The following is a 19338-nucleotide window of genomic DNA, read 5'->3' as shown; positions in this document are numbered from 1 at the left end:
TGTGGTCCCCCATGAAACAGAAAGATCGAGGTGAGAAAGAAGAAAGTTGTGGCTATCAGTGTAAAGCAATGGAGACAGCATAGCGAAAGATGAGAATGGGAAGGTACATAGGATTCAGATCATACAGGGCCTTGTATGTCCCTTTATGTGAAGAGCAGAGGGGAATGTTGAAGAAAATGATATGAAGATATTTCTGTCTTTCATTGCACTCTAGTGGTGATGTGGAATGAAATGCAAAGGAGATTAGTTAGGAGGCTTCTGCATTAGTCCATATAAGAGGTGATTGTGGCTTAGACTAGTGTGGCAGCTTCTGAAGGGAAAGGTGGGTGACTTATCTAAAAGATATTTTGGAGGTAAAATGGAAAGGATTGATTAGATATGGAAATTGAGAGAGAAAAAGGGGTCAAAGATAATGCCAGAGGTTTCTGTCTTGGGGAGCTGATAGGAATAATGGGGGAGGACCAGGCTTGGGGAAACTTTGGATATACTGAGTTTGAGGTCTTACTAGGTACCAGGCATTGTGCTAAGCTTTTCATAAATATAATTTCCCATTTTACAAATAAGACAGCTACTGTGTTTCCCTGAAAATACAACCTAGCCAGACAGTCAGCCCTAATGCGTCTTTTGGAGCAAAAATTAATATGAGATCTGGTTTTATTTTAATATACATTAATATAAGACGTGGTCTTATATAATATAATATAAGACCGGGTATAATATAATATAATACCGGGTCTTATATTAATTTTTTCTCCAAAGACGCATTAGAGCTGATGGTCCAGCTAGGTCTTATTTTTGGGGAAACACGGTATTAAGTGGGCAGAGCCAGGATTTCATGTTTATTTTTTTATGAAGGGAAATATTTGAACATGTTTAAATGTTACTGAGAAGAATTCAGAAGAGAAGGAGATGTTGAAGATGCTGGAAAAGGAAGGGATAATCCCATAATATAAAGCTAATGAGAAGATGGTTTTAGATTTTGCATAGATAGAAAGATGTCTTCTCTATTTTATAAGAATGGAGAAAGAGAATGCATATGTGGGTTAGTTTGTGGATTTGATGTCAAAAAGTTAAGGGAATTTTATCTTGATGGCATACGGTTTCTCTGCAAAGTAGAAAAAATATCTTTTAAGATTGAGGCATGAGATAGGGAGAATGGAGGTTTAAGGATGGTCAAGTTTCAAAATAGTTTTTGTGGAAAATAGAGTTAATGATTGAAGTAATGATTCATATTTGAGAGTGAGTGAAGAAGACACTGTTGTTCACAGAGTTTAAAATGATGTTCTACCAACATCATAACTACATAAGGCAAAAACCTGATTAAATGCTCAATGATATGTATGACACCGCTAATAGACATAGAGAAGCAAGGGTGGGACTGAGAGTAATGTGGCCTTCAGTCACTGGGAAAGATTTCGTGGAGAAAGTAGAACTTACGTTAGGCCTTGATGCACAAGTAGGTAAATTTGATAGCAAGAACAACAGAAGCCAAGTATGGAGCAGGTCCTTAGTGGTAATCTGTAGTGATTTCGTTGATGATAACCTTTCTTTTATGTCAATATTTCAGTGACTATGGAGGTGACACTATACCAGGACCTGCATTTGATCCAGCAAGTCACCCAGCTCCAGCTCCAACTCCTGCTCCCTCTTCCTCTTCGGCATTTCGGCCTGTAATGCCATCTAGGCATATTGTAGAAAGGCAGCCTCGGATGCTGGATTTCAGGGTGGAGTACAGAGACAGAAATGTTGATGTGGTACTTGAAGACAGCTGTACTGTTGGTAAGGTTTTTTCCTACCATAAAACCTTCACAAAGAAACAATTTATTATGTAAACATCCGACTTACATTTTTTTCTTTGATTGCCGGCAAGAAGGGAAAAAAAGCAAATTGAAAGTATTTTCCCGTATAGATTATTGTGCTTTATTTTTAAATACTGTGCTGAGACTGAGGTAAGTTTGAGAATAATTTTGTTTTTTTTCCTACATATATGGAATGGTATATGATGCTGTTTTAGGATAGGTGCTAATCAAACATCTTAGGAACTTAAAAAATTCCATAATTAAGTACATTGCGTATTGGACTATAGCTGAAGCTCACTCCCTTTTCATACTAGGGTTAATGAGCGATCAGAAATAAGACATGTTTCTATCACTCCTTCTCCCTGCCAGCTGGATCGGTGCTTTAGTACTGTCCTTTCAGAGGAAACTCAGAAGTGTATGTCTGCTATTTTTAGACAGACTACCAGATTTCTGGAGAGAAGCTATATTGAACTCATATTTGGTTCAGATTATTTGATCCATGTTAATTGTAGAACCAGAAATTGTATTAATTTCTGTTTTAATGTAGTTTTGCCTTAAATCTAAATTCCAGATATTTCTGAAATTTTACTTCTGTTCCTTTTTGGGGAGATTCTTTTCTAATTTTATTAATTGAGGTACATTACAGACAAAAGCAAGGCTGTTAAAAGAGTGATCATCCCCAACAATCAGATTATTCCTTTATTTAAAACCATTTAGAAAATTTCCATTATTTTTAGGATAAAATTCAAATCTCTTGACATGGCTGTTCAGTCCCTGCTTGATCAAGTTCCTGCTAGATTTCTAGTTTTCATCTATTACTCTCCTCATTGCTCACCATGTCTAAGTTGTAATGGACTTCTTTTAGTTCCTTGAATAGGGTATTAGCTCATTCAGGGCCTATGTACTTGTTCCTCCTCCTGCCTGGAGTTCTCTCCTAGTCCAGCCATTTCTCCCTGTGCCTGTTCCTATGCCCCCAAATATTGTCCTTACATTCTCTTTTAAAAATTGTGGTTAAAAAACCCACATAATATGATATATAACCTCCTAGCATTTTTAAGTGTACAGTGTAGTTTTGTTAACCATGTGCACATTGTTGTACAGCAGCTCTCTAGAACTTTCCATGTTGCATAATTGAAACTTTGTATCCATTGAACAGCAATTTCTCTTTTCCCCTCCCACCATCCCCTGGCAACCATCTACTTTCTGCTTCTGTAAGTTTGACTACTTTAAATCCCTCATATAAAACTCGTAAATATTTGTCCTTCTGTGTCTGGCTTATTTCACTTAGTATATCCTCAAGGTTCATTCACATTGTAGCATATAGGATTTCCTCCGTATTTAAAGGCTGAATAATATCCCATTGTCTGTATATGTCACATTTTCTTTATCCATTCATCTGTTGATGGACAATTAGGTTCTTTCTACCTCTTGGCTATTGTGAATAATGCTGTGGTGAAGAGGGAATTGTTAATCTCTTTCTAGGCCCTGTTTTCCATTCTTTTGGATTAATACCCAGAAATATTTTAGTTCTATTTTTAATTTTTTGAGGAACTTCCTTATTCTTTTTCCATAGTGGCTATATATTTTATATTCCCATCTGTAGCACACAAGGGCTCCAACTTCTCCACATCCTTGCAAACATTTGTTATTTTCTGCTTTGTATTTTTTTTTGTTTTATTTTTAAACATAATGGCCTTCTTAACAGGTATGAGGTGATATCTCACTGTGGTTTTGGTTTGCATCTCTATGCTGATTAATGATGTTGAGCATCTTTTCATATACCTGTTGGTCATTTGTATGTCTTCTTTGGAGAAATGTCTAATCGAGTCCTTTGCTCATTTTTAAATGGGATTACTTGCTTTTTTACTATTGAATTGTAGGATTTCTTTATGTATTTTGTATATTAACCCCTTATCAGACACATGGTTTGCAAATATGTTCTCGCATTCAGTAGGTTGCCTTTTCACTCTGTTATTTCCTTTGCTGCACAGAAGAGTTTTAGTTTAATGTAATCCCACTTTTCTATTTTTACTTTTGTTTATGCTTCTGGTGTCATATCCAAGAAATCATTGCCAAGGCCAATATTATGGAGCTTTTTGTTTTCTTCTAGGAGTTTTATAGTTTCAGATGCTACAGTTAAGTCTTTAATCCATTTTGAGTTAATTTTTGTGTATGGTGTAAGGTAAAGGTCCAGTTTCATTCTTTTGCATGTGGATATCCAGTTTTGCCCACACCGTTTGTTATAAGACTATCCTTTCCCCATGGTGTAGACTTGGCATCCTTGTCAAAGATCATTTGACTTATATGTGTGGGTTTATTTCTGGGCTCTCTATTCTGTTCCATTGGGCTATATGTCTGTCTTTATGCCAATACCATACTGTTTTGATTATTTTGTAAAAAGTTTTGAAGTCAGGAATGTGAGGTCACCAGTTTCATTCTTCTTTCTCAAGATAGTTTTGGCTATTCAGCGTCCTTTGTGGTTCCATATAAATTTTAGCATTGCTTTTTCTGTTTCTGCCAAAAAAATAAAATAAAATGCCATTGGGATTTTGATAGGGATCACATTGAATCTATAGGTTATTTTGGGTAGTATGGACATAGTTAACAATATTAAGTATTTCAATCCATGAACGTGTAATGTCTTTCCATTATTTGTTGTTTAATTTCTTTTAGCAGTGTTTTGTTTTTCATTGTACAAGTCTTTTGTTTCCTTGTTTAAATTTATTTCTATGTATTTTATTGTTTTTGATGCTATTGTAAGTGGAATTGTTTTTTTAATTTCCTTTTTGGATTCTTGTTTGTGTATAGAAATGTAACTAAGTTTTATTTTTTTATTTCTTTTTGATTTTTTTTTTTTATCCCACAACTTGGCTGAATTCGTTTTTTAGTTCTAACGTGGGTTTGTTTTTGTTGTTGTTTGTTTTGTGGAATCTTTACGGTTGTCTGCCTATAAGATCATATTATCTGCAAACAGAGATAATTTTACTTTTCATTTCCTTTCTGATTTGGATGCCTTTTGTTTCTTTGTGTTGCTAAATTTCTCTGGTTAGGACTTCCAATACTATGTTGAATAGAAGCTCTGAGAGTTGTCATTCTAGCATTGTTCATGCTCTGTAGAGGAAACGTTTTTAGTTTTTACCTTTGAGTATGATGTTAAATGTGTGCTTTTCATATGTAGCCTGTATTTCTGGAGGCAATTTTCTTCTGTTCCTCTTTGTTGTTTTTATCATGAAATAATGTTGAATTTGTCACAAGATTTTTCTGCATCTATTGAGGTGATTATGTGATGTTCTTCCCTACATTCTGTTAATACGATATATCATGTTGATTGATATTTACATGGTGAACCATCCCTGCATCCCATGGATAAATTACACCTGGTCATGGTGTATATGATCCTTTTAATGTGCTATTGAATTTGTTTTTCTAGCACGTTGTTGAGGATTTTTGTGCCTATATTCATCAGAGATATTGGTCTGTAGTTATTTTGTTGTTGTGGTTACTGTTCTTGTACTTTCTTTCTTTGGCTTTGACATCAGGGTAATGTCGGCCTCATAAAGTGAGTTTGGAAGTGTTTCCTTCTCTTCAGTCTTTGGGAAGATTTTGAGAAAGATTAACATTAATTTTTCTTTAAATGTTTCGTAGAATTCTCCTGTGAAGCAATCTGATGTTTGACTTTTCTTTGGTATGTTTTTCATTACTGATTCAAAGCCCTTACTAGTTACAGATCTGTTCAAATTTTCTGTTTTTTCATGATTCAGTCGTGGTAGGTTATATGTTTCTAGGAATTTCTTCTAGATTATTTTATTGTTGGCATATAATTGTTTATTGTAGTCTCTATAATCCTTTTTATTTCTGTGGCATCACTTGTAATGACTCCATTTTCATTTCTGATTTTATTTGAGTCTTTGTTTAGAAAAAAAGTTTGTCAATTTTGGTGATGTTTTCAAACATCAACTCTTTAGTTTTGTTGATTATTTTCCTATGGGCTTTCTATTCTCTTTTTATTTATTTCTGCTTTAGTCTTTATTTTCTCCCTTCTGCTAATTTGGGCTTAGTTTCTTCCTCTTTTTCTAGTTTCTTGAGGTATAAAGTTAAGTTGTTTATTTGAGATCTTTCTTTTTTAATTTAGGCATTTATTGCTATAAACTTTTCTCTTAGTACTTAACTGCTTTTCTTCCATCCCATTAGTTTTGGTATGTTGTCTTTTTGTTTTTATTTGTCTCAAGATATTTTCTAATTTCTCTTTTGATTTCTTCTTTGACCAGTTGGTTGTTCAAGTTGTTTAATTTTCACGTATTTGTGAATTTTCCACAATAGATGACATGTTAGGTCACAAATAAGTCTTAACATGTTTAAGAAGATTAAAATCATACCAAGTGTGTTTTCTAACCATAATATAATGAAAGTAAAAATTGATAGTATTTTCCTTCTGCCCCTTTCTTCTTAAATTTATTCAGACTTGTTTGTGACCTAACATGTTATCTATCCTGGAGACTGTTCCATGTGTACTTGAGAAGAATGTGTATTCTGCTGTTGTTGAATGTACTGTTTTGTGTATATCTGTTAGGTCTGTTTTGTCAACAATGTTGTTCAAGTCCTCTGTTTCCTTATCGATCTTCTGTGTGAAAGTTTTATTCATTATTGAAATCCCCTACTATTATTGTAGTAGTGTTGTGTAGTCCTCCCCTCAGTTTTATTGTTTGCTTCCTGTATTGGGTGCTTTGATGTTGGGTGCATATATGTTTGTAATTGTTACATATTTCTGGTGAATTGACTCTTTTACGGTTATATGTCCTTCTTTCTTTCTCGTGACACTTTTTGATTTATAGTCTGTTTGGTCTGATATAAATTTGCCCACACTGCTCTCTTTTGTTACCATTTGCATACAATATCTTTTTCCGTCCTTTCATTTTCAGCCTGTGTGTCCATGAATCTAAAGTGAGTCTCTTGTATATAGCATATAGTTGGATCTTGTTTTTTTAATTCATTTAGCCAGTTTCTGTTTTTTGATTGGGGAGTTTTACCCATTTACATTTAAAGTAATTACTGATAGGGAAGAACTTAGTATTGCCATTTTATTTTATTTTTTTCTGTCTTATAGCTTTTTGTCCCTCTTTCCTCTCTTGCTATCTTCCTTTGTATTTGTTGATTTTTTTGGTAGTTTTGTATTTTAATTCTTTTCTCATTTTCTTTTGTGTATCTTCTATAGATATTTTCTTTGTAGTTACCATGGGCTTACATAAGACATTAGTAATAGTAATTTATTTTAACCTGATATTTTCAATCATACACAAAACCACTAATATTTTACTCCCCTCCTTTTCATTATTGATGTCATTATTTTTGTTATTAGATGTCCATTAACGTATTTTCTAGCTATACGTATTTTTTATACATTTGTCTTTTAACTTCTTTACCAGATTCAGTGATCTAAACACCATGGTTACAGTAGTCTATATTCGCCTACAGTACTCTATAGTTGTCTATATGTTTACCTTTACCAGTAAACTTCATACTCCTGTGTTGCTGTGTAGTGTCCTTTTGTTGCAACTTGAAGTACTCATAAGAATTTCTTAGAAAGCAGGTCTAGTGCTGATGAATTCTCTCAACTTTTGTTTACCTAGGAAAATCTTTATTTCTCCCTAATGTTCAAAGGACAGCTTTGCTGGACATAGTATTCTTGTTTGGAATTTTTTTTTTCTTTCAGCGCTTTGAATATATCATCCTACTCCTTTCTGGCCTATGAGGTTTCTGCTGAGAAATCTGCTGATAGTCTTGTGGGGGCTCTGTACATTACAAGCTCTTCTATTGCTGCTTTCAACTTTCTCTTTGTCCTTTAACGTGACAGTTTTATTTTAAGGTGTTTTGGTGTGGACCTCTTAGGATGCCTCCCTTTTGAAATCTTTTGTGTTTTATGAAACTGCATTTTTATTTCCTTTCCCAGATTTGCGAAGTGTTCGTCCCTTATTTCGTCAAATAAACTTTCTGCCTCTTTATTTCTCTTCTCTGTGACTACCATAATGCATATTTTGGTCCTTTAATAGTGTCCTATAAGTCCTTTAGGCTTTCTTCACTGTTTTTCATACTTTTTTTGTCCTCTGAATGGATAATTTCAAATGACATATCTTCAAGTCCAGAAATTCTTTCTTCTGATTGATGAGCACTGTTCTTGAGCCCCCTTAGTGAAATTTTCAATTAAATTATTATATTCTTCAGTTTTAAAATTTCTGTTTGGTTCTTTTTTATAGTTTCTGTCTGTTTGTAGATATGTAAAATGAATTTTGTATTTTCAAAATCACCAAAACCCATCTACTGATATTTGAAATATAATTTTATTTATCTTTACACTATTATTTAGTCAGAGTTTACCATGTTTATTGCTCATATGGATTTTCAATAATTATTGCCAAGGCATCCTTGGGTATTAGTATGGGGCCCCTTAAGTTGGATGTGACTAGGCCTTTACTTTCTTAGCTTAATGATGTATGTTTGTTATAGGGCAAAGAACTCACTGCCATATCACACTTTTTATTTTAAATCTTGAAATTATCTCAGATTTTTATCTGTTTTAAGAAAACTGGAATGTAGTCCAATATTAAATTTTAACTGCTATTGTGTAGCATGTGGCTGAGCAGTTTAACAGTGTCTCCTTTCAAAGTGACCTAGTTCTTTTTGTTGATGAAATATTTGATATATGGTGGCAGTTCATTGATACTTTGACCACTTGAACTGCTTTTTCATTGGTTCCCTCAGTTGGAGTGAAATCTCCTGCTTGTTTCAAGGGCCGTGATCAGAAACACTGGCATCTCTGGTTTATATATGTCAATGTTATACTTTAATTCTATCTTAATTTGGAGATCATGATTATGGACTTATTTTAAAGTTTTGTTACGGTAACATGTGATAGAATTTTTAGGGATCACATTTTGAAAAATATTGGCTTTATAATTCCCTGTAAAAGCCCAAGTGTGGTAGAGTAGAAGCAGTCAAGTCATCATGCTGTGAAAACAAATACAACACTTACAAATATATAGTAAATAAATTGATTCAAAATGAATTGTAAACCAGATACTGTTATTGTACAATATGCATCTTCTCCTACTTCCCCTGTTTCAAGTTTTTTATTTGTTCTGGATTATAGTTATTCTCCTACTGTGAATCACATGCCAGTTAGAGAATCATGTCATGCACCTTCTCTGTTGATTTGTTGATATGTATCACTGTGGGAGGTATACACAGGGATATATGGGACTTCGTGGAAATATTTTCTTCTTTCACTTCTTTCACTGTATCTGATCTGCTAGTTTTATCATATCACTTGAATCCATCCATTTTTTTGAACCCCTTTGTTACTCAGGAATTAATTTCTTTCATGAATTATTAAAATAAATCCTCTATCTGATCTCCATTCTTTTCAGTTTTTTTCTTCCTTTAGTCTGAATTTTACATAATTGTCCTATAGTAGCGTAAATGTCTTCATATGTCTTTCAGTGATTCTCTGTTTCCTATTTTCTGTTTGATTTGACCTTTCTTAAGTTTTCTAGAAAACTCATAGTCATCTTTGAATATCCATGTAAATATCTCCCCTTTATGAAACCTTTCCTGACCTCCATGGACATATTTAAGTTGATTCATCCCCTATGATCTCATAAAATGTCATACAGACTTTTAAACCAGATTTTTAAAACATCTTATTCTTTCTTTGTGTTTCAGGTTTCTCTTGTGAATGTTAACTTCTCAAACACAGAGACCAGCTCTTATTCTTCTCTAAATTATCTAAGTGCAATATTTGACACAGAACAGTACCTGTTGAGAAAATAAATGGCTCAGAAATGAGCATATGTATATTCGTTTATCTCCCATAGGAAAAATTTAAAATACACTCCTTAAAGTTTCTGTGACCTACAATATAATTGTTAAATAGTTTGTAGATATGGATTATCTTACTATCATTAAGGAACTGGATAAATACTATTTTTTATGTATATGTATAAATATTAAAATGCAAAAAGATGCTAAATAAGGTAATGCAGTTTTCCATGTTATTACCAGGACTCAATAAAGTATAAAAAGCAAGCATAAAGGCAGTCAAGAACTTTATATCAGAGTGACACCTAGTGGTAATTGTATTGGTCTGTTAATGTTTTTAGTGTTCTATTTATTACTAGTTTCATTTTATCACAGAATCCTTCTGGGTTATCTTACCTTGAATAAATTAAAAAAATTAAAGCATTGATTCTTCTATAAAATTACTATCTGCTCTGAAGTAATATGATCTGGAGGGTAGGAATTATTGTATTATTATATCTGTAAGATCTAGCAATGGATTTAACCTAACATACAGGTATTTGTCCAATAAAGTTTGTTGAATCAGTGCTGTTAGCAAACTTACTTTTGTTGGACCTGTTCGCCATAGCCTTAATTTCGTGAATGTAGCAGAAAAATAGGTCTGTTATTAGTTGAACCCTTTGCCTTTTTTTTTCCTGTTTTTAATCTAATTTCTGAAACCTACTTTTATTATATTGGATCCCATTTTAGTTTAAAACAATCAGATTGAGTATGGGAAGAGTTAAGACATTTAGCAAGTACGTTTTGATCCTGAAAAAGTAGTTCAGGATATTTCAAACAAGCTTTTGTCTTGAATCTATAAACTTAGTTTGTGGCCTTGACTCTGCAACTCAAATTAATTATGTAATTTTTGGCACATGCCTTAACCCCTCTGTGACTTAGCAACCCTTTATGAATAGTAAGTACTATATAAGTTTTTTTTGTTGTTGTTGTTGTTGTTAGTGCATTGTGGAAAGGAAAGAGTAGCGAAATTGTTCGCCTTATTCTGATATTGGGAGGATGAAATGACAAAAGGACTGATCATCGCTTGTACTTTTGGGGAAGAAAGCAAATGTTGTGCCTTGTTCTTTGGTCCATTTGCAAACTGATGTTTGTTGCCTCCATGCTAACAATTATGTACTTTCCGAATTATACATAAAATCATTTTAAAGTCTAAGCAGCATCTCAAATGTGTGGTCTTAATGTGCATAATTTACTTTTATTTGTACATTGGGAATGTTTCTTTAATCTAGTTTCACATTTTAAAATATTGTACTTCCAGTAAAATTTTTTAAAAAATAGAGCAGCTTATAAAGAACAAATTGAGTATCTTCTTTTTCTCATTAGCTCTGTGCTAGTATCAGTTTTGTATATAGTTTAAGATTGCCATTTTATGGAAAGCCTTTAAACTCCACTTTATTTTTTGTGAAATTTATTGAAAATTATTTTTCTTTCAACTACTTTTATCTCTCATGTCACTTTTGTTGTCTTACCTTCAAAGCAAGTGAAGATTAGAAACCTAGACTTAATGTTTTCTAACATCTTTATTTTCTGTTGTTCATCTTTCAGTCTCTTCTTTCTCTGGTACTTGCCTGTAATCTTTGATACTTCCTTTGAAAGAGTCTAAAATAACGTTGTTCCTTTTTTGAAAGAATAAACATACATGGTAATGGCTATAATGGTAAATGACTCTTTACTTTCCATGGTCTCATATTTAGCAATTACTACTGAAAATTAGGAAGTAAATTCCAAAGACTTTTGTCAAATTAGAATAGGTGATTTTATTATAGATGTTTGTTGTTACTTTGGGCTTAAAATTATGCTAAGTTCTTAGGTTATGTGTAAATAAAGCAGTCCTTATTTCAGAGGACTCCGTGGTCTATATCCAGATAGGAGCGGGGAAGAAGACATGGAAATAAAGAGTATTTATCCATTCATGTACTCCATTCATTCATTCATTCATTCTCACACATATTCTTATACACACTACCTACTACACACCAGCCACCTTGCTCACTATACTTCCTATACAACCCTTGCAACAACTGTGAGACAGATGTTATCATCCCTGTTTCAAAGATGAATAAACTGAGGCTCAGAGAACCACAAATTCAGTCTTAAACTGAATCTAGAATTCATGATTTTTCCAATAAAATAATTTCTATCATGAAAGTATAGACAAAGTGCTATGAGGATATTGAAAAGGAAGCAATTAATTCAATTTTAGCTGGTGTTTTGGGAGTGTGGAAAGGGAATATATAAGGTTGTGGGGATGGTCAGGAAAGATTTCAGAGAGGGACCAGGCTATGAAATATGAGTCAAATGTGTCATGTGGATAAAATGGGCGGAAAGTTTAGGCAAGAAAAGCACAGAGACAGGAAGGAGAACGATGTTCCTGGAGGAATAATGAGGAATGTGCAGTCTTGAGCATAAAGTTGGGGTTGTGGTGTTCAGTTAGTTGAAAGTTTAATTAAATAGAATCTCTTTTTCCACCAGTGACAGATTCATGCTATACCCTCTCTCCCATGATCCTGCCTTAGTCCTTGCCTCTGTCCTTTTATACTCAATGACTTATTTTCACATTACCTTGAGACAGCCGGAACCTGTATCCCCATTTTATAGATGTGAGAAATAACAAAAGAGAATAAGTGGCATATTGGTTAATGGAGATTAATAGGTTTGGAGGGCATCTATAGTAATATTTAGTCTAACTGGCCACAAATTAAGCAGTGTTTTCCACATTTTTTTCTTAGAGTCATCTAGTGGGTGCTTAAATACTTTTAGCAATGGGCTGCTCTGTTTTTTTAAAACATTGATTCCATTGTTCATCACCTCTGACTATAATTTTATAAATAAAAACATTTTATACACTAACCATGTGCAAAAAATGACGTTTCAGTTGTATGTTAGTATATCCTTATTTTTGAGTTGCTACATGTAAGCTCTATTCTTTTGACCTCACTCTGTTTTCAGAGGCAGACTATGTAGGTAAATACATTTTCCTCTTGACAGTTCTTCAGATATTAAAAGACAGTACTTTTTCTCCCATTTCCTCAGAGAAAAAGAAATATCTTTAGTTCATTCAACCATTACAGAATTGTGTTGAATTTAAAATGTATATATATATATATCGAAGGATATAATGTACAGGATGGTGACTATCGTTAACAATAGTGTATTGTACCTTAGAAATTTGCTAAGAAAATACATCTTAAAAGTTCTCATCACAAGAAAAAATTGTAACTATGTGAAATGATTGATGTTAACTAAACTTACTGTGGTAATCAGTTCACAACATACATATATATCAAATCATTGTTGTATACCTTGGACTAATACAATGTTGTATATCAGTTATATCTCAAAACTGGCAAAATTGCATACTGCAGATGCTAGTTGTTACAGTTATTTTTTCTGATGCATCACTTTCAGATATTTTTCCACTTTAGAACCATGATTCATTTTAGGATGTCAGTGCTGCATATAAAGTGTGACACTCAGTGCCCACCTTGGGTTGAGAAAACACTGTTGGTCTGTCCTCTTCCTTGATTGAAGCAAGTCATTTCTATTAGTGCAACCTAAATTAGCTTTTGGAATTCCTTTTCCATGATGTTTCAGAGTCTCAAAGTGAGAGTGATTGGAGTTACTTCTCTATACTTTATATATCTTTGTATAGCAATTGTTTCATGGTTTTTTAACAAATCTATCCTGTGAGACTGTTAGTTCCTCAAAGATGGACATAATTTCTTCTTTATATTGTGCTTGTTCCTTGGCAATAGTAGGTATTAAGTATTAGTTAAATATTTGAATGCATTTATTGAGTAATGGGATAAGCACTGGTCTAATACTAAAACTTTTAGAGTTAAAAAGTATCATCTTCCTTTTTTTTTTTTCTTTTAGTTTGCATTGTTTTCTTGCCGAGTGCTTCCTTTCTTATGGGCCAATTCTTGTATAGCTTGTATTTCTGATTAGTCAGACCATTCTTCTCTCACTTTCTAAGGCCAGTTTGTTTGCCATTGTAGTGGGCCGAAGTCTGGAGAAGAGAAAACAATAGGAAGATGCACTTATTGTATGGCATGGCTAGCTATTACCTCTTCTATCAGCCCAGCAATCTCTTGTAAAAAATTAGTGCATCTTGGTATTTTTGGATTGTTGTACTTATGAAGTGATCCTCTCTTTACTGCTCTCCTTATCCCCTCTTCTTTTAGTCATTTATATCATTATAGACCATTAGAGCGTCCCACAAACAGATTTGGTTTGGAAACTCCTTTATAAGCTTGGAAAATGGATTCTAGTTTGGAGAGAACCAAGGAGACCTAGCCATACTTTATTTAATTCTCACTCCAAAGATATAAAGATTATAGGTTAATTCAAGGGTATGTGATAACCCAGAAAAAATTAGAACAAATTGCTTAGCCCTCATTTCCTGAGTTGGTCATAACAATAACTCAGATCCTGATATAGACTGACATCACTGTAAGTTTCGCCAGGATTCTTAGGCATGTAAAAACCTTGACATTTTTGTTTGGCTATGCTTTTGTTTTCTCTAGTCAGGTTAGACCCTTTTCCCCTTTACTATTGTTGTGGAAATACCAACCCTCAATCAGATAGCCTCCTAATTAGTTTCCCTACCTCTAGTCTTGTTCCATTCTTGCTGATTCCTCATAGTGCTTCTTGCTCTCCTTGCATTTGTTTACACATTTGTTTATTCACTCAATAAGTATTTTCTACATTGATCCAATCGATGTAGAATGGAGAAGAAAACAGGAATGTTATTTGTCGTCATAGAACTTACAGTCTAGTCAGGGACATAGACATAACCAATTTATAAATAAATTGCAACTTATGATAACTGATCTTTTAAGAATACAAATAGAATCATATCACTCCTGTGATTATAAAAAATTTCATGTACCTTATCAATTGGCTAAAAAAGAAAAACCACATGATCATCTTAATACATAAAGAAAAAGCATTTTACAAAATTCAATATCCATTTGAAAAAAACTCTCCAAAATTAGGAATAAAACGTAGATTCTTCAACCTGATAAAGGGCATTTATACTAATCCAACACCTAGCATACTTCATGGTGGAATAGTGAATGCTTTCACCCAAAATTTGAGAACAAGGCAGGATGTTCATTCCTGCCACTTCTCTTCAGCATTCCACTAGAGGTCCTCCACAATGCAATATGGCAAAAAAAAAAAAAGAGAAAAAGAAAATACAGATTTAAAAAGAATTAAAACTGTCTTTATTCAAAAATGATATAATTATGGAGAAAACCCCAAAGAATTTACAAGAAGTCTACTAGAATTAATAATTGAATTTAGCATGGTCAAAAAATACAAAGTCAACATACAAAAATCAATTATATTTTTATATACTAGCAACAAACAACTGGAAACTAAAATAAAAAAAAAATAGCTTTTTACAATATCGTTTAAAAAAAGACGTAGGGATAAATTTAGCAAAAAAATATGTAAGGCCTTACACTGAAGCTATAAAACATTGCTGAAAACAATTAAAAGTCTAAATAAATGGAGAGATATGTCCATGAATTGGAAGACTCAATATTGTTAAAATGTCATTTTTCCTCACATTGCTTTATAGAATCAGTGCAATTCCAATAAGGATGTCAGCTTTAATAAAAGGTACTGACAAGTTGATTACAATATTTATATTAAAATGTAAATGGCAAAGAATGGTCAAAACAATTTTGAAAAAGAACAATCTTAGGTGCCTTCATCCCACATAATTTTAAGGCAGTAATCATGACAATATAGTATTGGCAAAAGCGACATATAGGTCATTGGAAAAGAATAGAAAATGTAGAAATAGACCTACATATACCTGGTCAGTCAGTTTTTTACAACTTTCCATGTTTATTCAATTCAGTGGGAATAAATATTCTTTTCAACAAACGGATCTGGTACAATTGGATATCCAAATGTCCTCCCCCCACGAAAAAAAGGAGGCTGGAGAACCTTACCCCTTACACCTCTTATAAATATTAACCCTAAAGAAGAAGAACCTCGATGCTTATACTATGTACAATAATTAACACCAAATAATTGACAAGCCTAAATGTAAGAGCTAAAATTGTAAGATTTATGAAAGAAAATCATTGACTTTGAATTAGGCAGTTTTTCTTTATTTCAGTGAGGACACAAAAAGCGCAAACCATAAAAGAAAAGTTGAAATAGTGAACTTCTTCAAAATTATACACTCTGCTTTCTGAAAGGCATTCTTAAGAGGATGATTAAAAGATAAGCTCAAGACTGGGAATAAATATTTGAAAAGCACACATTTTATAAAAGGACTTGTATCCAGAATATCTAAAGAACTCTTAAAACTCAATCTTTTTTTTAAATTAAAATTTATTGGGGTGACAATGGTTAGTAAAGTTACATAGTTTTCAGGTGTACAATTCTGTAATACATCATCTATATATCACATTGTGTGTTCACCACCCAGAGTCAGTTCTTCTTCCATCACCATATGTATTTGACCCCGTTTACCCTCTTCTACCACCCAAAACTCAAGAAGACAAGGCAAAGATTCTAAAAGACACTTCATCGAAGAAGACATGGGTAGAAAATAATCACAAAAAAGATGTTCAACAACATTAGTTATTAGGGAAATGCAAACTAAAATCATGATAAAATATATCTACACACCTATTAGAATGGCTGAAATTAAAAAGACTAAATACCAAGGGCTTGTATGGATGCAGAGCAACTGGAACTTTAATACTCGTATATGCTGGTAGTAATGCAAAATGATACACTTTTGAAGACAGTTTGGTAGGATCTTATAAATTAAAATACATACTTTCTATATGACCCAGTAATTCTATTTTTAGGTATTTACTCGAGAAATGAAAGTATGTCCCCACAAAGACTTGTACATGAATATTCAGCAACTTTAATCACAGTTGCCCCAAACTGGAAACACCTCAGTTGTCTATCAACTGAGTGGATAAACAACTTGTAGTGTAACTATGCAATGGAATAATACTTAGCAATAAAAAGGAACAAACCACTAATGCAGGCAACAACACAGAGGAATCTCAAAATATTATGCCTAGTGAAAGGAACCAGACACAAAAAGGAATCTGTTTAATTCCATTTATATAACTTTCTGGAAAGGCAAAACTAGTGAAAGAAATCAGATCAGTGGTTGCCAGAAGTTAGGGATGGGGATGGAATTGACCACAGAGGGGAATACAAGGGAACATTTCATGGTGATGGAAATGTTTATTATCTTGATTGTGGTGGTGATTTCACAGGAATATACACATGTATCTGATTATTTCAGTAGAGGGAGGAAAAAGCATTTGACAATATTTAACACTCATTTCAGAAATGTTTTTTTTTTTTTTTTTTAAACCTGCAGCAAAGTAAGAATAGAAGGAAACTTTGTCAACCTGATAAAGCACATTGCTGAAGAACATACAATTAATATACCGTTCCCCTGAAAATAAGACCTAGCCAGACAATCTGCTCTACTGCATCTTTTGGAGCAAAAATTAATATAAGACCCGGTCTTATCTAACATAAGATGCAGTAGAGTGGATTGTCTGGCTAGGTCTTAGTTTCGAGGAAACAAGGTAATACTTTAAAGACTACATACTTCCCTTCTAAGATGAGTAATACAAGGTTCATTCAGAATATGTCTATTCAATACTTTACAGAAAGTATGCAAAATGGTCACTAATTGCACAAAAAGATGTTTAATGTCATTAGTTATTAATCATTATGGAATACAAATTGAAACCATAATGACAAACCACGCCCACTGGAATGTCCAAAAAAGACCAGAAAATTCCATATAGTGATATGGAGCAAATGGAACTTTTGGTGTAATGCAAGATGATACTATCACTTTGGAAAACAGGTTGGCAGTGTTTTTTTCTCCAAGGAATATTTAATAAAGTCAGTAACATATTTTTCTAACACGTATTTTTATCTGAATTGAAAGCAAAACATCTTGTTCATTGGGTGAAAATGACCTGCTTTATTGTGTACACTGAGTGCAATTAAAAAAGTACTGTAGTTATAATTCCAGACTTAGGAATTTGAATAGATACCAGTATTCTCTCCTTTTTTCATATGGGAAAAGAAAATTCATTTGAAGATTGGACAAAAATTTTATAGCTGTATTCTTAGGATCACTCTGTAGAGTCTTCATGATTCAGATGATACAATGGAAGCTTCATTTCAACCTGTTAGAGAAGACTTTCCAGCTCGCATGTCCTCTGTGTAGGTCAGGAATCTGGGCATGGCTCACCTGGTCTCTTATGGGCTGCCATCAGCGTCATCTCAAGGCTCAACTAAAGAAGGATCTACTTCCAGGACCACTGATGGGTTGCTGGCAGTATTCATTTCCACGTGAGCTGTTTAACTGGGAGCCTCATTTCCCCTTGGAGGCTGCCCTCAGTTCCTTGTTGTATTTGCCTCTCCGTAGAGCATTTCACAATAAGGCAGCTGTCTTCATCAGAGTGAGCAAATAAGAGAGCAATAGAGAGGGTATATTAGCAAAATGGAAGCCACAGTCTTTTGTAACTCAAAAGTGACATCCCAATACCATGGTTGTATTCTCTTTGTTAGAAGTACCAGTTCAGGCCACACTCGGGGAGGGGAGTACAAAGGGCATGGCTGCTGTGAGGTGAGGAGCATTGGAAGCTATTTCAGCCACACGCTATACTAAGCAATATATACTGGACTACTACTAAGCGATGAAAGGGAACTGTTTATTGGTACACACAACAACATGGATGAATCTCAAAAACATGCAAAGCAAAAGAACCCAGGCATAAAAGATAACAGACAAAACTAATCTTTAGGGTGAGAAGGAAGATCAGAGGTTGGGGTGGGGTAGGCTTTTGTTTCAAAGGGGTCTGGGCAAATTTTTTGTGATATAGGAAATGTTCTTTATCTGATTATGGTGGTGGTAGCTATTATGTATAAATCATCCAATTAAGTTCTTTTAAAAATATGCTGTTGGGTTCAGTAGACTGTTCTTTTAAAAAATACATTTTTCCAGTTTTATTGAGATATAATTGATAGACAACACTGTATAAGCTTAAGGTGTACAGTGTAATGACTTACATATATTGTGAAATTATTACAATAAGTTTAGCTAACATCTATTGTCTCATGTAGATACAAAAAAAGTTTTTTTTTCACTGTGATGAGAACTCTTCGGGTTTACTCTCTTTAACAACTTTTAAATATACCACACAGCAGTGTTAACTGTAGTCATCATGTAATATATTACATTCCCAGTACCTATTTATCTTATAACTAGAAGTTTGTACCTTTTGACTGCCTTCATCCAATTCCTTTACCCCCACTCCCCTCACTGGTTACCGTTTTTTCTGAGTGTTTTTTTGTTTGTTTTTAGGATTACATATGTAAGTGAGATAAACAGCATTTGTCTTTCTCTATTTGACTTATATCACTTAGCATAATACCCTTGAGGTCCATTCATACTGTTGCAAATAGCAGGATTTCCTTCTGTTTTTAATATTCCATTTTGTGTGTGTGTGTGTGTGTGTGTGTGTGTGTGTGTGTGTGTATGTGTACGTACATATATCCCACAACTTCTTATCCATTCACCTGTTGATAGACATGTAGATTGTTTCCATATCTTGGTTATTGTAGATAGTGCTGCTATGAATATGGAGGTGCAGATAGCTCTTCAGTG

At 33.6% G+C, this 19338-nt stretch overlaps 1 protein-coding gene across 2 annotated transcripts in view; it reads left to right on the top strand.

Moving 5' to 3' along the window:
- Positions 1-19338, top strand: part of FAF1 (Fas associated factor 1) — a 394833-nt gene that overhangs the window by 115641 nt on the left and 259854 nt on the right. For both annotated transcript variants that reach the window (XM_074334706.2, XM_074334705.2), the window contains one exon: positions 1568-1779. In XM_074334706.2, coding sequence (XP_074190807.1) covers positions 1674-1779 — 106 coding nt within the window. In that variant the 5' untranslated portion in view covers positions 1568-1673. The remainder of the gene's footprint in view (positions 1-1567; positions 1780-19338) is intronic.

Source organism: Rhinolophus sinicus, chromosome 14, assembly GCF_057876585.1.
Source record: "Rhinolophus sinicus isolate RSI-liver-muscle chromosome 14, RSI-T2T, whole genome shotgun sequence".
In the NCBI taxonomy this organism is placed as follows: Eukaryota; Metazoa; Chordata; class Mammalia; order Chiroptera; family Rhinolophidae; genus Rhinolophus; species Rhinolophus sinicus.
This window is presented reverse-complemented; position numbering and strand designations above follow the sequence as displayed.